General features: G+C 38.3%; 1 protein-coding gene across 1 annotated transcript in view; it reads right to left on the bottom strand.

The window, feature by feature from the left end:
- The window catches only part of PIBF1 (progesterone immunomodulatory binding factor 1), a 234,535-nt gene that overhangs the window by 29,785 nt on the left and 185,031 nt on the right, over positions 1-19,719 (bottom strand). Inside the window, exons 15-16 of the mRNA XM_008055961.1 lie at positions 15,572-15,702; positions 7,536-7,620 (exon numbers count right to left, since the gene is read on the bottom strand). Of these exons, the coding sequence (XP_008054152.1) occupies positions 7,536-7,620; positions 15,572-15,702 (216 nt within the window). The remainder of the gene's footprint in view (positions 1-7,535; positions 7,621-15,571; positions 15,703-19,719) is intronic.

Here is a 19,719-nt window from a genome sequence, read left to right as displayed (position 1 = left end):
AGGCAATCCACTCATCTCAGCCTCCCAAAGGTGCGGGATTACAGGCTGAGCCATCGAGCCCGGCTTAAATATCATTATTAACCCTGAACATAAACAATCTCAAAGCCCCACTAAAAAGATATAGGCTGGCAAAATGAATAAAAAAATACAATTCAAATATCTGCTGCCTTTAAGAGACTCACTTGACACACAGACTCCTAGAGATTCAAGATAACGGGGTGGAAAAATATTCTATGCAAATAGAAACCAAAAATGAGCAGTAGCCATTCTCATATCAGATAAAACAGACTTTATATTAACAACAGTAAAAAAAAAGACAAAGATGGTTATTATAAAATGATAAACAGACCACTCCAACAGCAAGACATAACAATTTAAAATATATATGCACCTAATACAGAGCCCTCAGCTTTATAAAAAATTCTATTAGACCTAAAAAAAGGGATAGACAGCAATACAATAATGGTGGGAGACTTCAATACTCCACCGACAGTACTAAATAGATAATCAAAGCAGAAAGTCAACAAAGAAACATTGGAGTTAAACAGGACTCCAGAGGAAGTGAAACTAACAAACATCTACAGAACATTCCACCCCAAAACTATAGAATATACATTTCTCTTATCAGCACATGGAAGATTCTGCACATGGAACATTCTCCAAGAATGACTATATGCCTGGTCTCAAGTCTCAATAAATCCAAAAAATCCAAATCATATCAAGCATCTTGTCAGACCACAGTGGAATGAAACTAGAAATTAACTACAAGAACTCATAAAACCAAACAAAAACATGGAAGTTAAACAATCTGTTTCTAAATGATCCTTAGGTAAACAATGAAATCAAGATGGAAATTAAAAAACTCCTCAAAAATGAATAATAACAATGAAACAAGTTATTAAAACTTCTGGGATACAGCCAAAGCTATGCTCAGAGGATAATTTATAGTGCTTAAAGCCTACATTAATAACACTGAAAGAGCACATACCGACAACTTAATGCTACACTTCAAGGAACTAGAAAAACATGAGTAAGCCAAATCCAAAGTCAGCAGAAGAAAATTAATAACGAAGATCAAAGAAGAGCTTAATGAAATTGAAATAAAAAATACGAAGAATCAATGAAACAAAAAGTTGGCTCCTTGAAAAGATAAACAATCCGATAGACCACTAGCTAGATTAATTAAGAAATGAAGACAGAAAATTCAAATTAGCTGAATCAGAAATGCAAATGGAAACATCACAACTGATACAATGGAAGTACAAAAGATCATCCAAGATTATTATGAATACCTCTATGCAAACAAACTAGACAATCTAGAATAAATGGATACATTTTTGGAAACATACAACTCCCCAACATTGAATCAGGAAGAAACAGAAATCCTGAACAGAACAATAAGGAGTAGCATGATTGAAACAGTAAGAAGTCTTCCTGCCCCCTCAAAAAGTCCAAGACCAATGGACTCACAGTCAAATTCTACCAGACTTTCAAAGAACTGGTACAAATTTTACTGAAACTATTCCTTAAGAATGACAAAGAGGAAATTCTCCTTAACTCATTCTATGAAGCTAGTATCACTCTGATACCAAAGGCCAGAAAAAGACACAACAAAAAAAGAAAATTACAGATCAATATTCCTGATGAACACAGATGTAAAAATCCTCAACAAAATATTAGGAAACCAAATTCAACAGCACACAGAAAAAATAATCTACCATGAAGTGGGTTTTATCCCAGGGATGCAAGGAAGGTCCAACACATGCAAGTAAATAAATGTGATCCACTACATAAACAGAATTAAAAATTAAAAATCATCTGGTCATTTCAGTAGATGCAGAAAAAGCACTTGATAAAAGCCAGCATCCTTTCATGATAAATATCCTCAGCAAAATAGGCATAGAGGGAACATTCCTCAAAATAGTAAAAACCATATATGACACATCCACAGTCAATGTCATCCTGAAAGGAGAAAAGCTGAACACATTCCCTTTCAGAACTGAAACAAGGTAAGGATACCCACTTCTGCAACTTCTAGTCAATACAGTATTGGAAGTTCTAGCCAGAGCAGTCAGGCAGGAGAAAGAAATAAAAGTATCCAAATAAAAAAAGAAATGAATTATCTCTGTATGCCAACAATATGATCTTATACATAAAGAATCCTAAAGGTTCCTCCAAAAGATTCCTGGACTTGATAAATGAATTCGATAAAGTTTCAGAATACAAAATCAACACACACAAATCAGTAGCACTGTTATATACAAATAGTGACCAAGCTGAGAATCAAATCAAGAATTCAATTCCATTTACAATAGCAGCCTAAAAGATAAAATACTTCGTAATATATTTAACCAAGGAGGTGAAAGATCTCTAAGAGGAGAACTACAAAACTTGGATGAGATAAAGTGTACAGGATACAGACAAATGGAGAAACATCCCATGCTCATGGATTAGAAGAATCAACATTGCTAAAATGACCATATTACCCAAATTAAGTTACAGATTCAACAAAATCCCTATCATAATACCAACACTAATTTTCACAGAATCAGAAAAACAATCCTAAAATTCATGTGGAGCCAAAAAAGAGCCAAAAATCGCCAAAGCAATCCCAAGCAAAAAGAACAAAGCTGGAGGCATCACATTACCTGACTTCAAATTATACTAAAGGCTGTAGTAACCAAAACAGCATGGTACTGGTTCAAAAGCAGATACATGGACCAATGAAACAGATCAGAGGACCCAGAAATAAACCCAAATATCTAACAATCAATGGATTTTTAACAAAGCACACAAAGACATACACTAGGGAAAGGATGCCCTATTCAACAAATGGTGCTGGGAAAATTGGATAACTACATGCAGAAAAATAAAACTTGATCCCTATCTTTCACCATATACAATTTTTTTTTGGGGGTTAGAGTCTCACTCTGTTGTCCAGGCTAGAGTTCAGTGGCATGCTCATGGCCACTGCAGCCTCTACCTATGAGGCTCAGGCAATCCTTCTGCTTTAGTATTCCAAGTAGCTGGAACTACAGGTGTGTGCCACCACACACAGTTAATTTTTTGATTTATTGTAGAGGTGAGGTCTCATCATATTGCCCAGGCTGTTCTAAAACCTGTGGGCTCAGGAGGTCCTCTCACCTCTGCCTCTCAAACTGCTGGGATTACAGTTGTGAGTCACCGTGTCTGGCTCTTATACAAAAATTAACTCAAGATGGATTAAAGACTTGAAAACTTAATCCCAGAAGAAAACTAGGAAAAACTCTTCTGAACATTGGCTTGGGCAAATAATTTATAGCTATAACCCCAAAAGCGAATGCAATAAAAATAAAACTAAATAAGTGGGACTTAACTAAAAAATGTCAGTACAGCAAAATAAATAATCAACAGAGTAAATAGGCAACCTATGGAATGGGAGATGATATTAGCAAACTATACATCTGACAAAAGACTAATATCCAGAATCTATAAAGAACTCAAATAAATCAGCAAAAAAAAAGTCCATGACTCAATTTTATTTCATTTTATTTTTTTGAGTTGGAGTCTCACTCTGTTGCTCAGGCTGGAGTGCAGTGGCACACTCATGGCCATCGCAGCCTTGACCTGCTGGGCTCAGGTGATCCTTCCACCTCAGCCTTCCAAGTAGCTGGAACTACAGGCACGCACCACCATGCCTGCCTAGTTTTTTTGACTTATTGTAGAGGTGAGGTCTCACCAAGTTGCCCAGGCTGGTCTTGAACTCGTGGGCTTAGGTAATCCTCTCACCTCAGTCTCCCAAAATGCTGGGATTATAGGTGTGAGCCACCACGCCTGTCAATTACCCCATTTTAAAAGGTGGGCAAATGACATGAACAGACATCTCTTAAAAGAAGATATACAAATGGTCCACATTTGTATATGAAAAAATGCTCAATATCACTAATCATCAGGGAAATGCAAATCAAAACCACAAAGAGATACACCTTGACACCAGTCAGAATGGTATTATTATTAATATTATTGTTATTATTAGAGGTGGAGTCTCACTCTGTTGCCCAGGCTGGAGTGCATGGCACGCTCACAGTCATCACAGCCTAGACCTGCTGGGCTCAGGCGATCCTTCTGCCTCAGCCTTCCAAGTAGCTGGAACTACAGGTGCATGCTACAATGCCCAGCTTATTTATTTATTTTATTGTAGAGATGAAGTCTTGCCAAATCGCCCAAGCTGGTCTTGAACCCCTGAGCTCAGCCTTCCAGTGCTGGGATTACAGGCTTGAGCTACCACACCCGGCTTGAAATGTTGCTTTTCACATTATAAAAAAACCACAAGACTGAATTATTAATATATAAATGCCCAAATGAAGATATAAAGATTGAATTATTAACATATAATTGTCCAAATGAAGATATACTGTCAAATGCATAAAAATGAACTGACAATTATTTAGTTAATATGCATCCATACACATTTCATTAATATAGGGTATTGCTAATACTCACTATGCAGTCCTTGCTGGAGTGCAGTAGCTATTCACAGGTGAGATCATAGCTCATTCCAGCTTTGTACTCTTGAGTGCAAGTGATTCATCTGCCTCAGACTCCAGAGTAGCTGGGGCTACCATCGTGAGCCACACTGTGCCCAGCTCTACTAGTATTTTATTTGTATGTGTAAACATATTTTCTTCTCAACTCCCTAAGCAAAGCCTTTTAGTTTTTATTTGGACTCGTGAATAATGTGATTCCAAGTATTGGAATTTGTCATATATTTTTCAGTCTAGCATAATCCTTTAAAATCAAATGAGAATTGCCATCAGGAAAAAAATACTTATAAGTAGTTTTATGAAAAAGTCATTGATATGACTGAATAGTCATCTGTAGTTACTATCTCTTAAATATTCAATTTCAAAAACATTTGTGAAAATTCCAGATGGTAAATGAATCAGGCTTCCAGAGTGAAGAAACAATTACTTGAAGGCAGAATCCTGGGACCTAAGTGCCAATAGCTGTGATGGAAAAGGCCTGGGATGTCACAAGTCAGAAGAAAAAATAACTATAGCTTTTCCTAGCTTTGTAACCCGGTGTTAGATTGATTTATCTACCTAAAAGATATCTTTAAAATTCAGTCCAGGAACACCTTCTTATCCCTTTCACTCATCATATAAAAGTTCCCTTTAAGAGAACTCATTCCAAAGGGCGTTTCTAAGATAGAGACAATCTTCCAATTCTTCCGACGTTTCTAGGATGTGTGCCTTTAAATGGTTTCAAATGACAGTCTCCAGTTCATGTCTATCAAGAATATTATTCTAGTAATTTATTCCCAAACATGTGGTATTACTTTCCCAGACTAGAAATCGACATCTTTAGGATACTCATAAACCAAGGAGTTGTTTTGAACAATTCTGTTTTAGAATAACAAAATGATAAAAAGATGATTAAGATGAGGCAGTGATAGCTCAATGGAAAAAAAATGCTTTAGACTAAAAAACTAGGCTTAACAGCAACTGTTGGTGAGTGTGCAGTTAAGCTGGAACTCTCATTTGTTGCAGGTGAGAATGCAAAATTACAGTCCTGTTGAAAATTTGGCAGTTTATTGTAAAGTTGAACATGTAAGTTCCATACAGCCTGGTAATTGTGCTCTTGGGTATTTACCCAAGAGAAATTGAAACTCACATTTATTCAAAAACATATTCACAATAGTTTATAGCTACTTATTTGGAGATGACCCCAAATGGAAACTCAAATGTCCATCAACTGGTGAATGGATTAACAAACAATGGTACATTCATATAATGAATTATTACTCAGCAATAAAAAGGAATAAATGACTAATAATTGCAACAATATAAATGAATCTCAAATGCATTATCATAAGTAAGAAAAGGAAGCCGGGCTTGGTGGCTCAGCCTGTAATCCCAGCACTTTGGGAGGCTGAGTGGATTGCCTGAGCCCATGGGTTCGAGACCCACCTGGGCATCTTGGCGAGACCTCATCTCTACAATAAATCAAAAATTAGTCGGGTGCACCTGTAGTTCCAGCTACTTGGAAGGCTGAGGCGGAAGGATCGCTGGAGCCCAGAAGGTCGAGGCTGCAGTGGCCAGGAGCGGCCACTGCACTCCAGTCTGGGTGACAGAGTGAGACTCCAACTCAAAAAAAAAAAAAAAAAAAAAGTAAGAAGAGGTAATCTCAAAAGGATATGTACTGATAATTTCATTTATATGACATTCTTTCAAAGGTAAAACTATAGGTACAGAAAACAGGTGGTTGGTAGTGCTGGAAGTTCAGGAAAGGAGTCAATTACAAGGGGGTCATGGAGGAATTTTCTGGATTGATGGAACTAGTCTATATATTGATTGTGGTAGTGTTAATACAACTGTGGGCATATGTCAAAAAAGTCACAAAAATGAACGCTACAAAGGGTGAATGTTACACCTCAATAAATATTACTTTAAAAATGAAACAAAACTGAGCATATCTCTTAGTTACTAACTGGCCATGGGCAAGCCACTTATGACTCATTTCTCCTTTTATAAACTGGGGATTATTATACTTTAAAATAATTTTGGGGTATGGTGGCTCAAGCCTGTAATCCCAGCACTTTGGGAGGCCTAGGCGAGAGGATTGCCTGAGTCCAGGGCTTTGAGACCAGCCTGGGCAACTTGGTGAGCCCTCGTCTGTACAATAAATAAAAAAATTAGCTGGGCATGGTGGCGCATGCCTGTAGTTCCAGCTACTTGGAAGGCAGAGGTGGAAGGATCGCCTGAGCCCAGCAGGTCAAGGCTGCAGTGGCCCTGAGAGTGCCACTGCACTCTAGCCTAGGTGACAGAGTGAGACTCCAACTCAGAAAAAAAAAGAGTTTTGGCTGGGTGCAGTTGCTCTTGCCTCTTGCCTATAATTCCAGCACTTTGGGAGACCAAGGTGAGAGGATTGCCTCAGTCCACGGGTTCAAGACCAGGTGGACAACTTGGTGAGACCTCATCTCTCCAATAAAAATAAAAAAATTAGCTGGACATGGTGGCACACGCCTGGAGTTCCAGGTACTTGGAAGGCTGAGGCGGAAGAATTGCCTGAGCCCAGCAGGTCAAGACTGCAGTGACTGTGAGCGTACCACTGCACTCCAGCCTGAGTGACAGAGTGAGATTGCAACCCCCCCCAAAAAAAAAGAAAAAAAAAAAGAAAAAAACTGCATGTACTTTAAAGCTCAACACAAAATTGTGTATTAGGCATTGGGCATAAAATGATAAATAAGACAGAGGCACGCTAAAGAAATTCATTGTCCAGTTGCAGAATGAGATAAAACATAATTTCAATAATATGGAAATTCAGTGACAGACAAATGAACAAAATACTGGTCAACAAGAAGGGGCATTCTAGGAATAAGAATTAACTCAAAGAAGTATCATCAGAAGTTGAATAAAAAGGGCTGAGTCACAGTGAGACGTAAACATGAGAAGACATTAATGAACACAGACAACTGGTATCCAACAATTTTAACCTGATAAGGATTTTTGAAAAAGCCTAAAATGTTAAAATTTATGATAAAATGCAAAAAGTACCTCACGATGATTTAGAAGTTGTTCTAAATCTAATGCCATTTGATTCTTCACCTGTAGCAATGCTGACTTTTCTTTATTTAAATTGCTGAAAAAAAGTTTTAAAAAGTCATCATTAGTGTAAATTTAGTTAATAAATAGTACATAGCAAAAGAGTAAACATATTTTTGATGGTTTGAATTGAAGGTAAATTAAGTCTATAGTCCATAAAGATGCCAGACCAGCTACTGTAATTTTTGACTTAATGAATAGCCTAGCTATTCTGTCAGAAGACTTTTTCTTTTTTCTTTCTTTTGTTTAAGAGACAGGGTCTTGGTATGTTGCCCAGGCTGGAGTACAGTGGCTATTCATAGTTGTGATAATGGCGAACTACAACGTCAAAACCCTTGGCTCAAGTGATCCTCCTGTCTCGGTCTCCCAAGTAGCTGGGACTACAGGCATGCATTACTGTGGCCAGCTCATTTTCTTTTTTTCCAAGTCAGGGTCTTACTCTGTCACCTAGGCTGAAGTGCAGTGGCACAATCATGGCTCACCACAGCCTTGATCTCCTGTGTTCAGGCAATCCTTCAGCCTCAGTCTCCCAAGTAGTTGGGACAACAAGTGTGTGACACCATGCTCGGCTAGTTTCTTGATTTTTTGTAAAAACGAGGTTTTGCTATTTGCCCAGGCTGGTCTTAAAGTTCTCAGCTCAAGCAATCCTCCCACCTTGGTCTCCAAAACTGTTGGGATTACATGCATGAGCCACTGCACCCAGTTCTCTCTTTTTTTTCTCTTTCTTGAGTTGGAGTCTCACTCTGTCGTCCAGGTTGGAGTGCAGTGGCACCCTCACGGTCACAGTAGCCTCGACCTATTGGGTTCAGCGATCCTTCTGCCTCAGCCTTCCAAGCAGCTGGAACTGCAGGCATGTGCCACGATGCCCGGTTAATTTTTCTTCTTCTTCTTCTTTTTTTTTTTTTGAGTTGGAGTCTCACTCTGTCGCCCAGACTGGAGTGCAGTGGCTGCTCCTGGCCACAGCAGCCTCGACCTGCTGGGCTCCGCCGATCCTTCCACCTCAGCCTTCCAAGTAGCTGGAACTACAGGCGTGCGCTACCACGCCCGGCTCATTTTTTGGATTTATTGTAGAGATGATGTCTCGCCAAGTTGCCCAGGCGGGTCTCGAACCCGCGGGCTCAGGCAATCCACTCACCTCAGCCTTCCAAAGGCGTGGGATTACAGGCTGAGTCACCGAGCCCGGCTTAGTTTTTCTTTATTTATGGTAGAGATGAGGTCTTGCCAAGTTGCCCAGGCTAGTCTTGAACCTGTAGGCTCAGGCAATCCCCCCGCCTTGCCCTCCCAAAGTGCTGGGATTAGAGGTGTGAGCCAGTGGTAAAGACATTTTAAAGTTAACATAAAAGGAAATGGAAAAACACCGAGCTTTAAAATATTTGGCAGACCTTTTTTTTTTTGAGTCAGAGTCTTACTCTGCTGCCCAGGCTTGAGTGTAGTGGCACAATTACGGCTGAACACAGCCTCACCTCCTGCGCTCAGGAGATCCTTCCTCCTCAACCTTCCCAGTAGCTGGGACTACAGGTATGCATACCACATCTCGCTATTTTATTTTTTTATTTTTTGCAGATACAAGATCTCGCTGTGTTGCCATGCTGGTTTCAAACTCCTGCCTCAGCCTCCCAAAGTGCTGGGATTACAGGTGTGAGCCATAGTGTCCACTCCCCCACCTTTTTTTATTTAATTAAAAGAATAGTAGTAGGTATTATGGAGGAACTGGTAATTCCACAGACTTAAAAGGGAAAGCCCATATTCTACTCTTTCCTAGTAATTGAGAACTTCCCCAGGAAGCATTACAGTTTGTCCTGAGAAAACAGACTAGATGTAATTCTGAATTTGGTTTCCTACTGTGCCACTGACTCAACTGTGTGGCTTAAAGCACAACACATACCACCCTCTTTTTCTTTTAATTATCATTTGACCCTCAGTTTTCATATCTGTAAAAGTGAATTATAGCATTCGTATATGTCAAAGGGATATATGAATTATCTAATGAATTATTATATAAAGCATTGAACAATAAAGCGCTATATAAATGCTATACAGTATTACTAATTTAGATGAAAAACAGGCACCAGAGGAAAACATTAATTAAATGGCAATAAAGGTAAGCAACTCATCAGAAAAACAAACTGACTTATGGAGTTAGGCGCCAGAGAGCCTCCTGAGCTGAGGAGCTGAAAAGAACAAAACAGAATAAAGGAAACTGAGCATGATATTCCACTGGAGTAGCAAAAGCATGGTTAGGACTACAGGTTTCTGTAACTCTACAATTCTAATTGATCTTTAGCTGGAATCACTTTGAAGATAAAATATTTTTCAAATTAAAGTAAATGTTGAGTAAATAACACTAGGAATTTTCAAGAAATATGTATGTGCTTATATTATATAGATGAACACTTACACATGCAGTATATAAACACATACATTCAGTGCACATATACATATTCTCTCCTGTCTTTCTCTCGGTCTCTGTCTCTCTCTGACTGTCTTAAATACCAACAGGCCCATTAAAGAAAATGTAATGTAATGAGAATGGAATGTTACGGTAATTAAAGGATTTTATCTGGATAATTCTTTATAAATGTTGTATATGTAGTATTTAACTTTTCAAGAATAAAGGAAATATTCTATAATTAAATATTAATACCAAAAGCAACCATATAACATGGAATAGAAGGTGGGTGGACAAATCGGTTTACAGAGCAACTGTGTTGTATCTGTAAAATGCCAGTTAATCACAAACAATATACACTCCCCAGAAAATATTTCTGATATTAGAATGTTTGGCATATATTTTCAGTCTTAGTCTTCTTTATAAAATATTCGAACCACAAAAGAGACAGCCTTCAACATGTGGGTCTCTAAAATTGAAGATGACAATTGTTATATTCACTGTTCTTCTAATATGTAATTAATTACTCAGCAGAAGTTTAAGTCTTAGTAAGACATATTTCATAATAGTGGAAACTTACCTTTAAAAATACAAAGCTTCTATGTGTGACTCATAAAACTACAAAACAAATCTCCCTATAAGCTCATCTATCTTGAATGGTATATTACACCCATAATTGTTCAATTCACTGTTAATTATTACTTAGAAATTCACATTTATGACTCTGTTTCACCTGTAATATGAAAACATATTCCTGATATACTGTTCTTTAACTTCCTGGATCAATATACTCTGGCTTAGTCTTGCAACAGAAGTTGACAATGTAGTCTTTTCTTCTTTAACTACTAGTTAAGAATAAACTGAGAACTGACAACAGGAAAAGGAACTTATGCTAATTATTCTCTTTCCAGGCTTCCTTTAGTTCTGAAGTAGAGCTCAAACTATATTACCCAGACTGCCTCTTGTGGCTTGGTTACAGGACTACTTTTAGAATGGATTAGTATTATTACTCTAATGACAGGGGAATTTAAAGCAGTTAATAGCGACATCTCAAATGTTAGCTTTTAACATGTTTATAACAATTACATTTAGTGCATATTTATTTTAACCTTTATAGAAACTGAAGATATCATATAAATAGCTACATTTATAAGAAGTATCGTATAGTGTTATTATTTAATTTTCTAAGAAAAGTATAATATTCTTCAGTTCTTTAAAGATTTTCATTAGATAAACCAGAAACATGGTTTAAGATAATCAAGTGATGTAAATTTTTGTACATCACACCTAGCAAAGAGGTATATAAATTTTTCTTTTCATTTTCCTAAGGAACATAATAGCATAATAACCTTTTTGGATGGGTCATCTAATAATTTAATTTCAAATTAACAAAGGACAAGAGAAGGGAAGTAATATTCACTAAGTGTCTTCTATGTGTTAGAAGCTTTATACATGTTCTTACATTAAATTTTACAACTACCCCTTGAGGTTCACATTTATATTTACATGTTAACGACACACTTACCATGAAAAGAGAACCAGCTTGATGTGTATTCATTATAGAATTATATCCATTATAGAATTTGAAATGCATTCACTCAAGGAATGGGGGAAGGAATGTGGGTATGCAGAACCATGGGGGTGCAGACCTGGGATCTACCTACTACATCTGACTCTGCTAAGCAGACTTTTATGGCATTGTTACATTATATCATTATAATTATTATATAATTATGTCATGGACCCAAGGAACATTCATAGCAGCATCTCCAATGACACTACTGCAAGTACCTTAATTTTTCACATTAGAAGTCTTCAATTAACTTCTTGTGAAATATCAGTTCAGAATATACTAAAATATCATACAATAACTTTTTTTTTTTTTTGAGTTGGAGTCTCACTCTGTCGCCCAGACTGGAGTGCAGTGGCTGCTCCCGGCCACCGCAGCCTCGACTTGCTAGGCTCCGGCGATCCTTCTGCCTCAGCCTTCCAAGTTGCCGGAATTACAGGCATGCGCTACCACGCCCGGCTGATTTTTTGATTTATTGTAGAGATGAGGTCTCACTGCCCAGGTGGCTCTCGAACCCGTGGGCTCAGGCAATCCACTCACCTCAGCCTCCCAAACGCACGGGATTACAGGCTGAGCCGAGCCCGGCTCATACAATAAACTTATAAGACACAAAACAGTGTTAAAGAACTCATGTCTAGTACAAAATTCTTTTGATAGTGAATTCCATAATTGGCCTGGTTTTTATAACAGTGGCTGTTATTAAGGGAGTCTCAATTTTCGTCCCAATTCAAAATATTTTGAGAAATATTATTTCTCATTTTTTTTTTGAGTCAGAGTTTTACTCTGTCACCCAGGCTGGAGGGCAGTGGTATGTTCATGTCACTGCAGTCTCAACGTGCTGGGCTTAGGCGATCCTTCTGCCTCCAGCCTTCCAAGTAGCGGGACTACAGGCTCATGCCACCACGCCCAGCTAATTTTTAAATTTTTATTGTAGAGATGAGGTCTCGCTAAGTTGCCCAGGCTGGTCTCGAACCCGTGGGCTCAGGCAATCCTCTCACCTCAGCCTCCCAAAGTGCTGGGATTATAGGCATGAACCACCATGCCTGGCTGTCATTTCTCATATTTATTATTATTATTATTATTATTTTTTTTTTTGAGTTGGAGTCTCACTGTCGCCCAGACTGGAGTGCAGTGGCCGCTCCCGGCCACTGCAGCCTTGACCTGCTGGGCTCCGGCGATCCTTCTGCCTCAGCCTTCCAAGTAACTGGAACTACAGGCGTGCACTACCATGCCCGGTTGCTTTTTTTGATTTACTGTAGAGATGAGGTCTCGCCTGCCCAAGTGGGTTTCGAATCCATGGGCTCAGGCAATCCACTCACTTCAGCCTCCCAAAGGCACGGGATTACAGGCTGAGCCACCGAGCCTGGCAATATTATTTTCAACATAACATTTGTTAAATGTATGATAAATTTGTTGAAAATTATTGAACATAATGTTTAGGCATTATGCTATATATATTATGAAGATTATGTCACTTTATCCTCAATCCTATCATTCAGGAGTCCCAGAGTCAATTCACATGTGAGGAAACTGGCTGAGTTTCCTAACATCACAGTCATTAGTCACTGTGACAATTAAAACTAAAATTGATTTAATTTAAATAAAATTAAAAATTTAGTTCCTCAGTAACACTAGCCACTTTACTTTCTTTTAAAAATTTCTTTTCTTTTAAAAAATTATTTTAAAGATGGGGGGTAAAATTCAGGATTAGGTATGCAAGTGGTCATTGTATAGGTAAAGTTTGGTTCTCCCTTTGGACCCTACTTTACCTGGTTTGAGATCAAGTATGCACTAGCCACATTTCAATGCTCTGCAGTCACATGTGGCTACCTAGTTGTTACCATATTGGACAACACAAATGTAGAATATTTTTTATCATTACAGAACGTTCTATTGTACAACAGAGGTTTAGAGAATTTAAATATGCTTGCCCCAAATAGAAACTAAGTACTGAGCTGGATTTGAAAACCCCCTTTTAAAAATCTGCTTTTTGCCGGGCTCGGTGGCTCAGCCTGTAATCCCGCACCTTGGAAGGCTGAGGTGAGTAGACTGCCTGAGCCTGTGAGTTCAAGACTCACCTGGGCAACTTGGCGAGACCTCATCTCTACAATAAAAAAAAAAAATTAGCTGGGCGTGGTAGCGCGCGCCTGTAGTTCCAGCTACTCGGAAGGCTGAGGCGGAAGGATCGCCGGAGCCCAGCAGGTCGAGGCTGCGGTGGCCGGGAACAGCCACTGCACTCCAGTCTGGGCAACAGAGTGAGACTCCAACTCAAAAAATAAAATAAAATAAAATAAAGTAAAATAAAAATCTGCTTTTAAAAAAACAACTTTATTATAGAATATTTCAAAAAAGAAAATATAACAGTCATGTATCTGTTAGCTTCAATAATTATCAACACATAAAAGTGCTACTTTTAATCACTATTATACACTATTTTTTTGCTTCTCTTTCATAATTACATTAGTGAATGACAAATTATCCCTTATTCAGAATAGAACATAGGGAGGCAGTATAACATAACGGTTAAGAGAACAGAATTAGAAAGCGGACAAATACAGATGCAAATTTTGGTTCTCCCATAAAGCTGTATGTTCTCAGAGGATAAGTTTAATTTCTCTAGGGAGGAATTTGTTCATCTTTATAATTTTCTCCTATAGCTTGTTATTTCTTTTCTCTATATTAAACATTTTCACCTGCCTGCATTATTTTTCATTTATGTTTTTTATTTTTGAGTTGGGATCTCAGTCTGTTGCGTAGAATAGAGTGCAGTTGGGATGATCATAGCTCACCGCAGCCTCGACCTTCTGGGTTCAGACTCTGAAGTAGCTGTGATTATAGGCGCACGCCACCCTGCCAGGCTAATTTTTAAATTTTTTGTAGAGATGATGTCTCACTATGAACTCCTGGGCTCAAGCAATGTTCCTGCCTCAGTCTTCTAAACTGCTGGGATTACAGGTGTGAGCCACTGTGTCCGGCTTTTTCTCATTTCTACTCCACTAAAATATTTGGCCAAGAACCTATTCCTGGTTTAATTCTTTTGATGATTTGTTTAAATAATTTAAAATCACACCCACACATGTGTATATTTTAAACACTGAAGTAAATAACAATTTATTTCTAGATTAATTTTAATGTTAAAAATTATATTTCTATATAAAACCAACAATTGTTCTAGAAATAGCACTTGTCAACAATATAAATTATGTCTTACATCATTACATGCTGATGGCACGTGTCTTGTAGTCCCAGCTACTCAGAAGGCTGAGGCGGAATGATCGCCTAAGCCCAGGAGGTTGAGGCCATGGTGAGCTATGCTTATGCCACTGCATTCCAGCCTCAGAGGCAGAATGAGATCTCAACCTCTGTCACTGTTGATCTATGAGTTAAAACTTCTTCCTTTACACGTATCATTCTTTTTTTTGCAGTTTAAAAAACCAAGATGATCAAATAGAAGAACAGGTAAAGAATTTGAATGACTACCAAATGGAGGAAATATTGTAAATAACGACTCAAACAAAAACAATTTCAAACTAAGGAAGTGAAAGGAATTTGTTTATTTACATTGAGGTCATGCATGGGTTACCTGATGTAGGGTAAGGGGGACAAAAAGCTTAAAAATTGTTTGGCTAAGTCAACATGAGTCTAAGTAAATGTGTACATTTTTCTGTTTAAAAAATCATTTTAGCTCCACAAACGGCATCTAGCATCCTCCTCTCCCTGCATGTCCCACATGAAAAATTTGAGGGGAACAAGGACAGGATGGCTGTTGTGGCCCCTGGGGTAGATGGAGTGTTCTGTTAACAAGTGTAACACTATTATTTCCATGCTAAGACTTCTGATCACAGGTGGAATGTGAACACCTGATGTGAGGCGGTCTTAGTTTTCCCAAGAAAAGTTTAATACTCAATTACATTTTAGACCACTTTTGTTATTTATATTTTGTTTCACAGTTAACAACTCAAATTCATCTACAGTAGCATTGTTTAAAATGTCTTTATTATTCAAATACAAGATTCATAGATGGTTTACCTGACATCTTTCTCAAGTTGTGCGATACTCTCCGTCAGTGAATCAATCTTAGAATCTCTCTGACGCACTGATTCAATGAGATATCTGTAAGGCTGCTGGGCCTGGTTTAATAGTGAATTGGCCCTGTCGAGCTAAAGAAACACAGGTTTCGTTAAAATCCAGAACATCTGACAACAAACTAAAATCATTCAAAATGTTCTAGCACAAATGTAGTACACACATTTCTTTTATGTGAATTATTCTGAAAAACTTTTCCTGTCATTTTGAAGGTTTAAAAAATGATTAATCAGTATATAGCTATTCTTTTTTATTTTTTTGAGTTGGAGTCTCACTCTGTCACCCAGACTGGAGTGCAATGGCTGCTCCCGGCCACCGCAGCCTCGACCTGCTGGGCTCCGGCGATCCTTCCGCCTCAGCCTTCTGAGTAGCTGGAACTACAGGCGTGCGCTACCACACCTGGCTTATTTTGATTTATTGTGGAGATGAGGTCTCACCAAGTTGCCCAGGCGGGTCTTGAACCCGCGGGCTCAGGCAATCCACTCACCTCAGCCTGCCAAAGGCGCGGAATTACAAGCTGAGCCATCAAGCCCGGCTATAAACAAGAGAGATTTTTTTTTTTAGAAAGCAGGATTTATTGAGAGGACAGAAAAGTTCCCACAGTGGGAGGGGACCCGAAGGGGTTGCCCAAGAGAAAAATTTTAAATATTAAGTTATCAATTTTGAAAATGAGTAAACCTAAATTTTCTTTATGTTTGTTGGTCTGAGAAACTACATAACATAAAAATATATCTATTTAAAAATGAAAATACACTAGCTAAAAATTAAATTTTTAAATTCGAGCCTTATTTCTTTCTTTCTTTTTTTTTTTAGTTGGAGTCTCACTCGGTCGCCCAGACTGGAGTGCAGTGGCCGTTCCCGGCCACCGCAGCCTCGCCTACTAGGCTCCGGTGATCCTTCCACCTCAGTGTTTCGTGTAGCCGGAATCACAGGCATGCGCTACCATGCCCGGCTGATTTTTTGATTTATTGTAGAGATGAGGTCTCGCTGCCCAGGCGGGTCTTGAACCCACAGGCTCAGGCAATTCACTCACCTCAGTCTCCCAAAGGCGCGGGATTACAGGCTGAGCCACTGAGCCCGGCTGAGCCTTATTTCTAATCAAAATAATCACCTGAAAATTCAGTAATTATTTCATTTCTTTTTATTTCCTTCTGTTTTATTTTTATTTATTTTTGAGTCAGAGTCTTGCTCTATCACCCAGGCTGGAGGAATGCAGTGGCATGCTCTTGGCCACTGCAGCCTCAAATTGCTGGGCTCAGGTGATCCTTCTGTCTCAGCCTTTCAAGTAGCTGGGACTACAGGTGTGTACCACCACACTCAGCTAATTTTTTGATTTATTTTAGAGACAAGTTCTCACCATGTTGCCCAGGCTGGTCTCGAATCCATGGGTTCAGGCAAACCTCTCGCCTCCACCTCCCAAAGTACTGGGATTACAGGCATGAACCACCATGCCCGGCAGTGACTTTGTTTTAAAAATACATAATTTGCTGGGCTCGGTGGCTCAGCCTGTAATCCCGCGCCTTTGGGAGGCTGAGGTGAGTGGATTGCCTGAACCCATGGATTCGAGACCCGCCTGGGCAGTGAGACCTCATCTCTACAATAAATCAAAAAATCAGCCAGGCGTGGTAGTGCATGCCTGTAATTCTGGCTACTTGGAAGGCTGAGGCAGAAGGATCGCCGGAGCCCAGGAGGCGAGGCTGCGGTGGCCGGGAGCAGCCACTTCACTCCAGTCTGGGCGACAGAGTGAGAATCCAACTCAAAAAAAAACCCCCCAAAACAAAAAAAACCCATAATTTATATACTTGAATCCCTATGTATAATAAAAAAATTCATTTAAAATATAAATAATATAAAATTTACCATTTTAACCATTTAAAAGTATACAATTCAGTGATATTAAGCACATTTACAATGTTGAGTAGTTACCACTACTGTCTATTTCCAGAACATTTTTCATCAGTCCAAACAGAAATTCTGTACTCATTAAAACAAAACTCTCTGTTTCCTGGAAATCTCCATCCTTCTTTCTGCCTCTGTGTAGCTGCCTATTCTAAGATACCTCATATAAATGTTTGCTGATTTCACTTAGTTTTCAAAGTTCATGTTATATCACGTATCAGAATTTCATTCCTTTTTATGATCAAATAATATTCCATTTTATGTTTATAGCACAATTTGTTTATCCATTCATCTGCCTATGGACACCCGGGTTATTTCCATTTTTTGAGTTTTTCCATTTGTGAATAATCTTGCTATGAACATTGGTGCACAAACACAATATATGTTTAATTCCCTCTTTTCAATTCTTTTCAATTCATTAAGCTCAATATTCTATTGAGTGACTAATATGACCCAATAACTCTAGTGAGGAGTGGAGTAGAGTTATTGGGTCATATTAGTCACTCAATATTGAAATTTTTGAGGAACTGGCTTTCCACAGCAACGAAACCATTTTACATTCCTACCAGCAACACATGTGGTTCCACATTACTCCACATTACTTCACTTGCATATTGGCTATTTGTACATCTTCTTTAGAGAAATATCTATTCAAATCTTTTGCTCATATTTTAATTGTTTTATTGTTGCTGTCGAGTTGGAGGAGTTCTTTATATATTCTGAATAATAAGCCCTTATTAGATATATAATTTGCAAATATTTTCTTCCATTTTGTGGGCTGTCTTTTCACTATCTTGATAATGTCCTTTGATATACAAGTTCTTAAATTTATGAAGTCTAATTTATTTCTTTTGTTTCTTTAAAAAAATTGCTAGCCGGGCTCGGTGGCTCAGCCTGTAATCCCGTACCTTGGGAGGCTGAAGTGAGTGGATTGCCTGAGACCGTGGGTTCAAGACCCGCTTGGGCAACTTGGTGAGACCTCATCTCTACAATAAATCAAAAAATTAGCTGGGTGTGGTAGCGCGCACCTGTAGTTCCAGCTACTTGGAAGACTGAGATGGAAGGATCGCCGGAGCCCAGCAGGTCGAGGCTGCAATGGTCGGGAGCGGCCACTACATTCCTGTCTGGGCGATGGAGTGAGATTCCAACTCAAAAAAAAAAAAAAATTGCTAAATCCACAGTTATAAAGTTTTTTTCCTATGAGTTTTATACCTTTAGCTTTTAAATTGAGGTCTTTGACTCATTTTTTGAGTTAGTTTTTGAATATGACATAAGGTCAGGGTTCAGTTTCATTCTTTTGTATGCAGGTACTCAGTTTTAGCAGCCCTATTTGTTGAAAAGACTGTCCTGTTCTTTCCCCATTAAGTGATCACGGCATTCTTGTTGAAAACCATTGACCATGTAAGCGAGCATTTATTTCTGGGCTCTCTATTCTATTTCATCCTTATGTCAGCAGCAAAGTGTTTTGATTACTATAGCTTTGTAGTAAGTTTTAAAATCTGAAATTAGAGTCTCTCCCACTTTGATTTTCCTTTTCAAGATTGTTTTGGCCATTTGAAGTCTCTTGAAATTCCTTATGAATTTTAGGATGAGTTTTTCAATTTCTGTAAAAAATGTTGTTGGGACTTTGATAGGAATTACACTAATCTATAAATTGTTTTGGGTAGTGTTACCAGCCTAACAATGGTAAATCTTCCAGTCCAGGAACATGGAAATTCCTTTGTCTGTTTGATTACTTTTTTCATTTTTTAATTCTTTTTTATGCTATTATAGATATAATTGTTTTCTTAATTTACTTTTCAGATTGTTCACTGCTAGTGTACTATGGATGATTTTTTATTATTTTTTTTCACATAACTTTATACCCAAATCGCTTTTCTAAGTTGTTGAAGTGCTGAATTTATATTATTAGTAACTACAAAACTGTCCTCTAACAAGCCAATATACCATCATTTATTAAACTACTTATAGTAATAAACATTAAAGATGTTATCAATTTCTGACTAAATTTGCTGTATAAATAATATTACAACAAAACTTTTCTGTATTGTAGATTTTTTTTCTTTTTTTTTTTGAGTTGGAGTCTCACTCTGTCACCCAGACTGGAGTGCAGTGGCCGCTCCCGGCCACTGCAGCCTCAACCTGCTGGGCTCCGGCGATCCTTCTGCCTCAGCCTTCCAAGTAGCTGGAAC

The sequence above is a fragment of the Carlito syrichta genome, unplaced genomic scaffold (assembly GCF_000164805.1).
Source record: "Carlito syrichta isolate Samal-C Ts95f unplaced genomic scaffold, Tarsius_syrichta-2.0.1 Scaffold302053, whole genome shotgun sequence".
Lineage (NCBI taxonomy): Eukaryota > Metazoa > Chordata > Mammalia > Primates > Tarsiidae > Carlito > Carlito syrichta.
The sequence above is the reverse complement of the archived record's forward strand: the minus strand, read 5'-3'. Positions and strand labels throughout refer to the sequence as shown.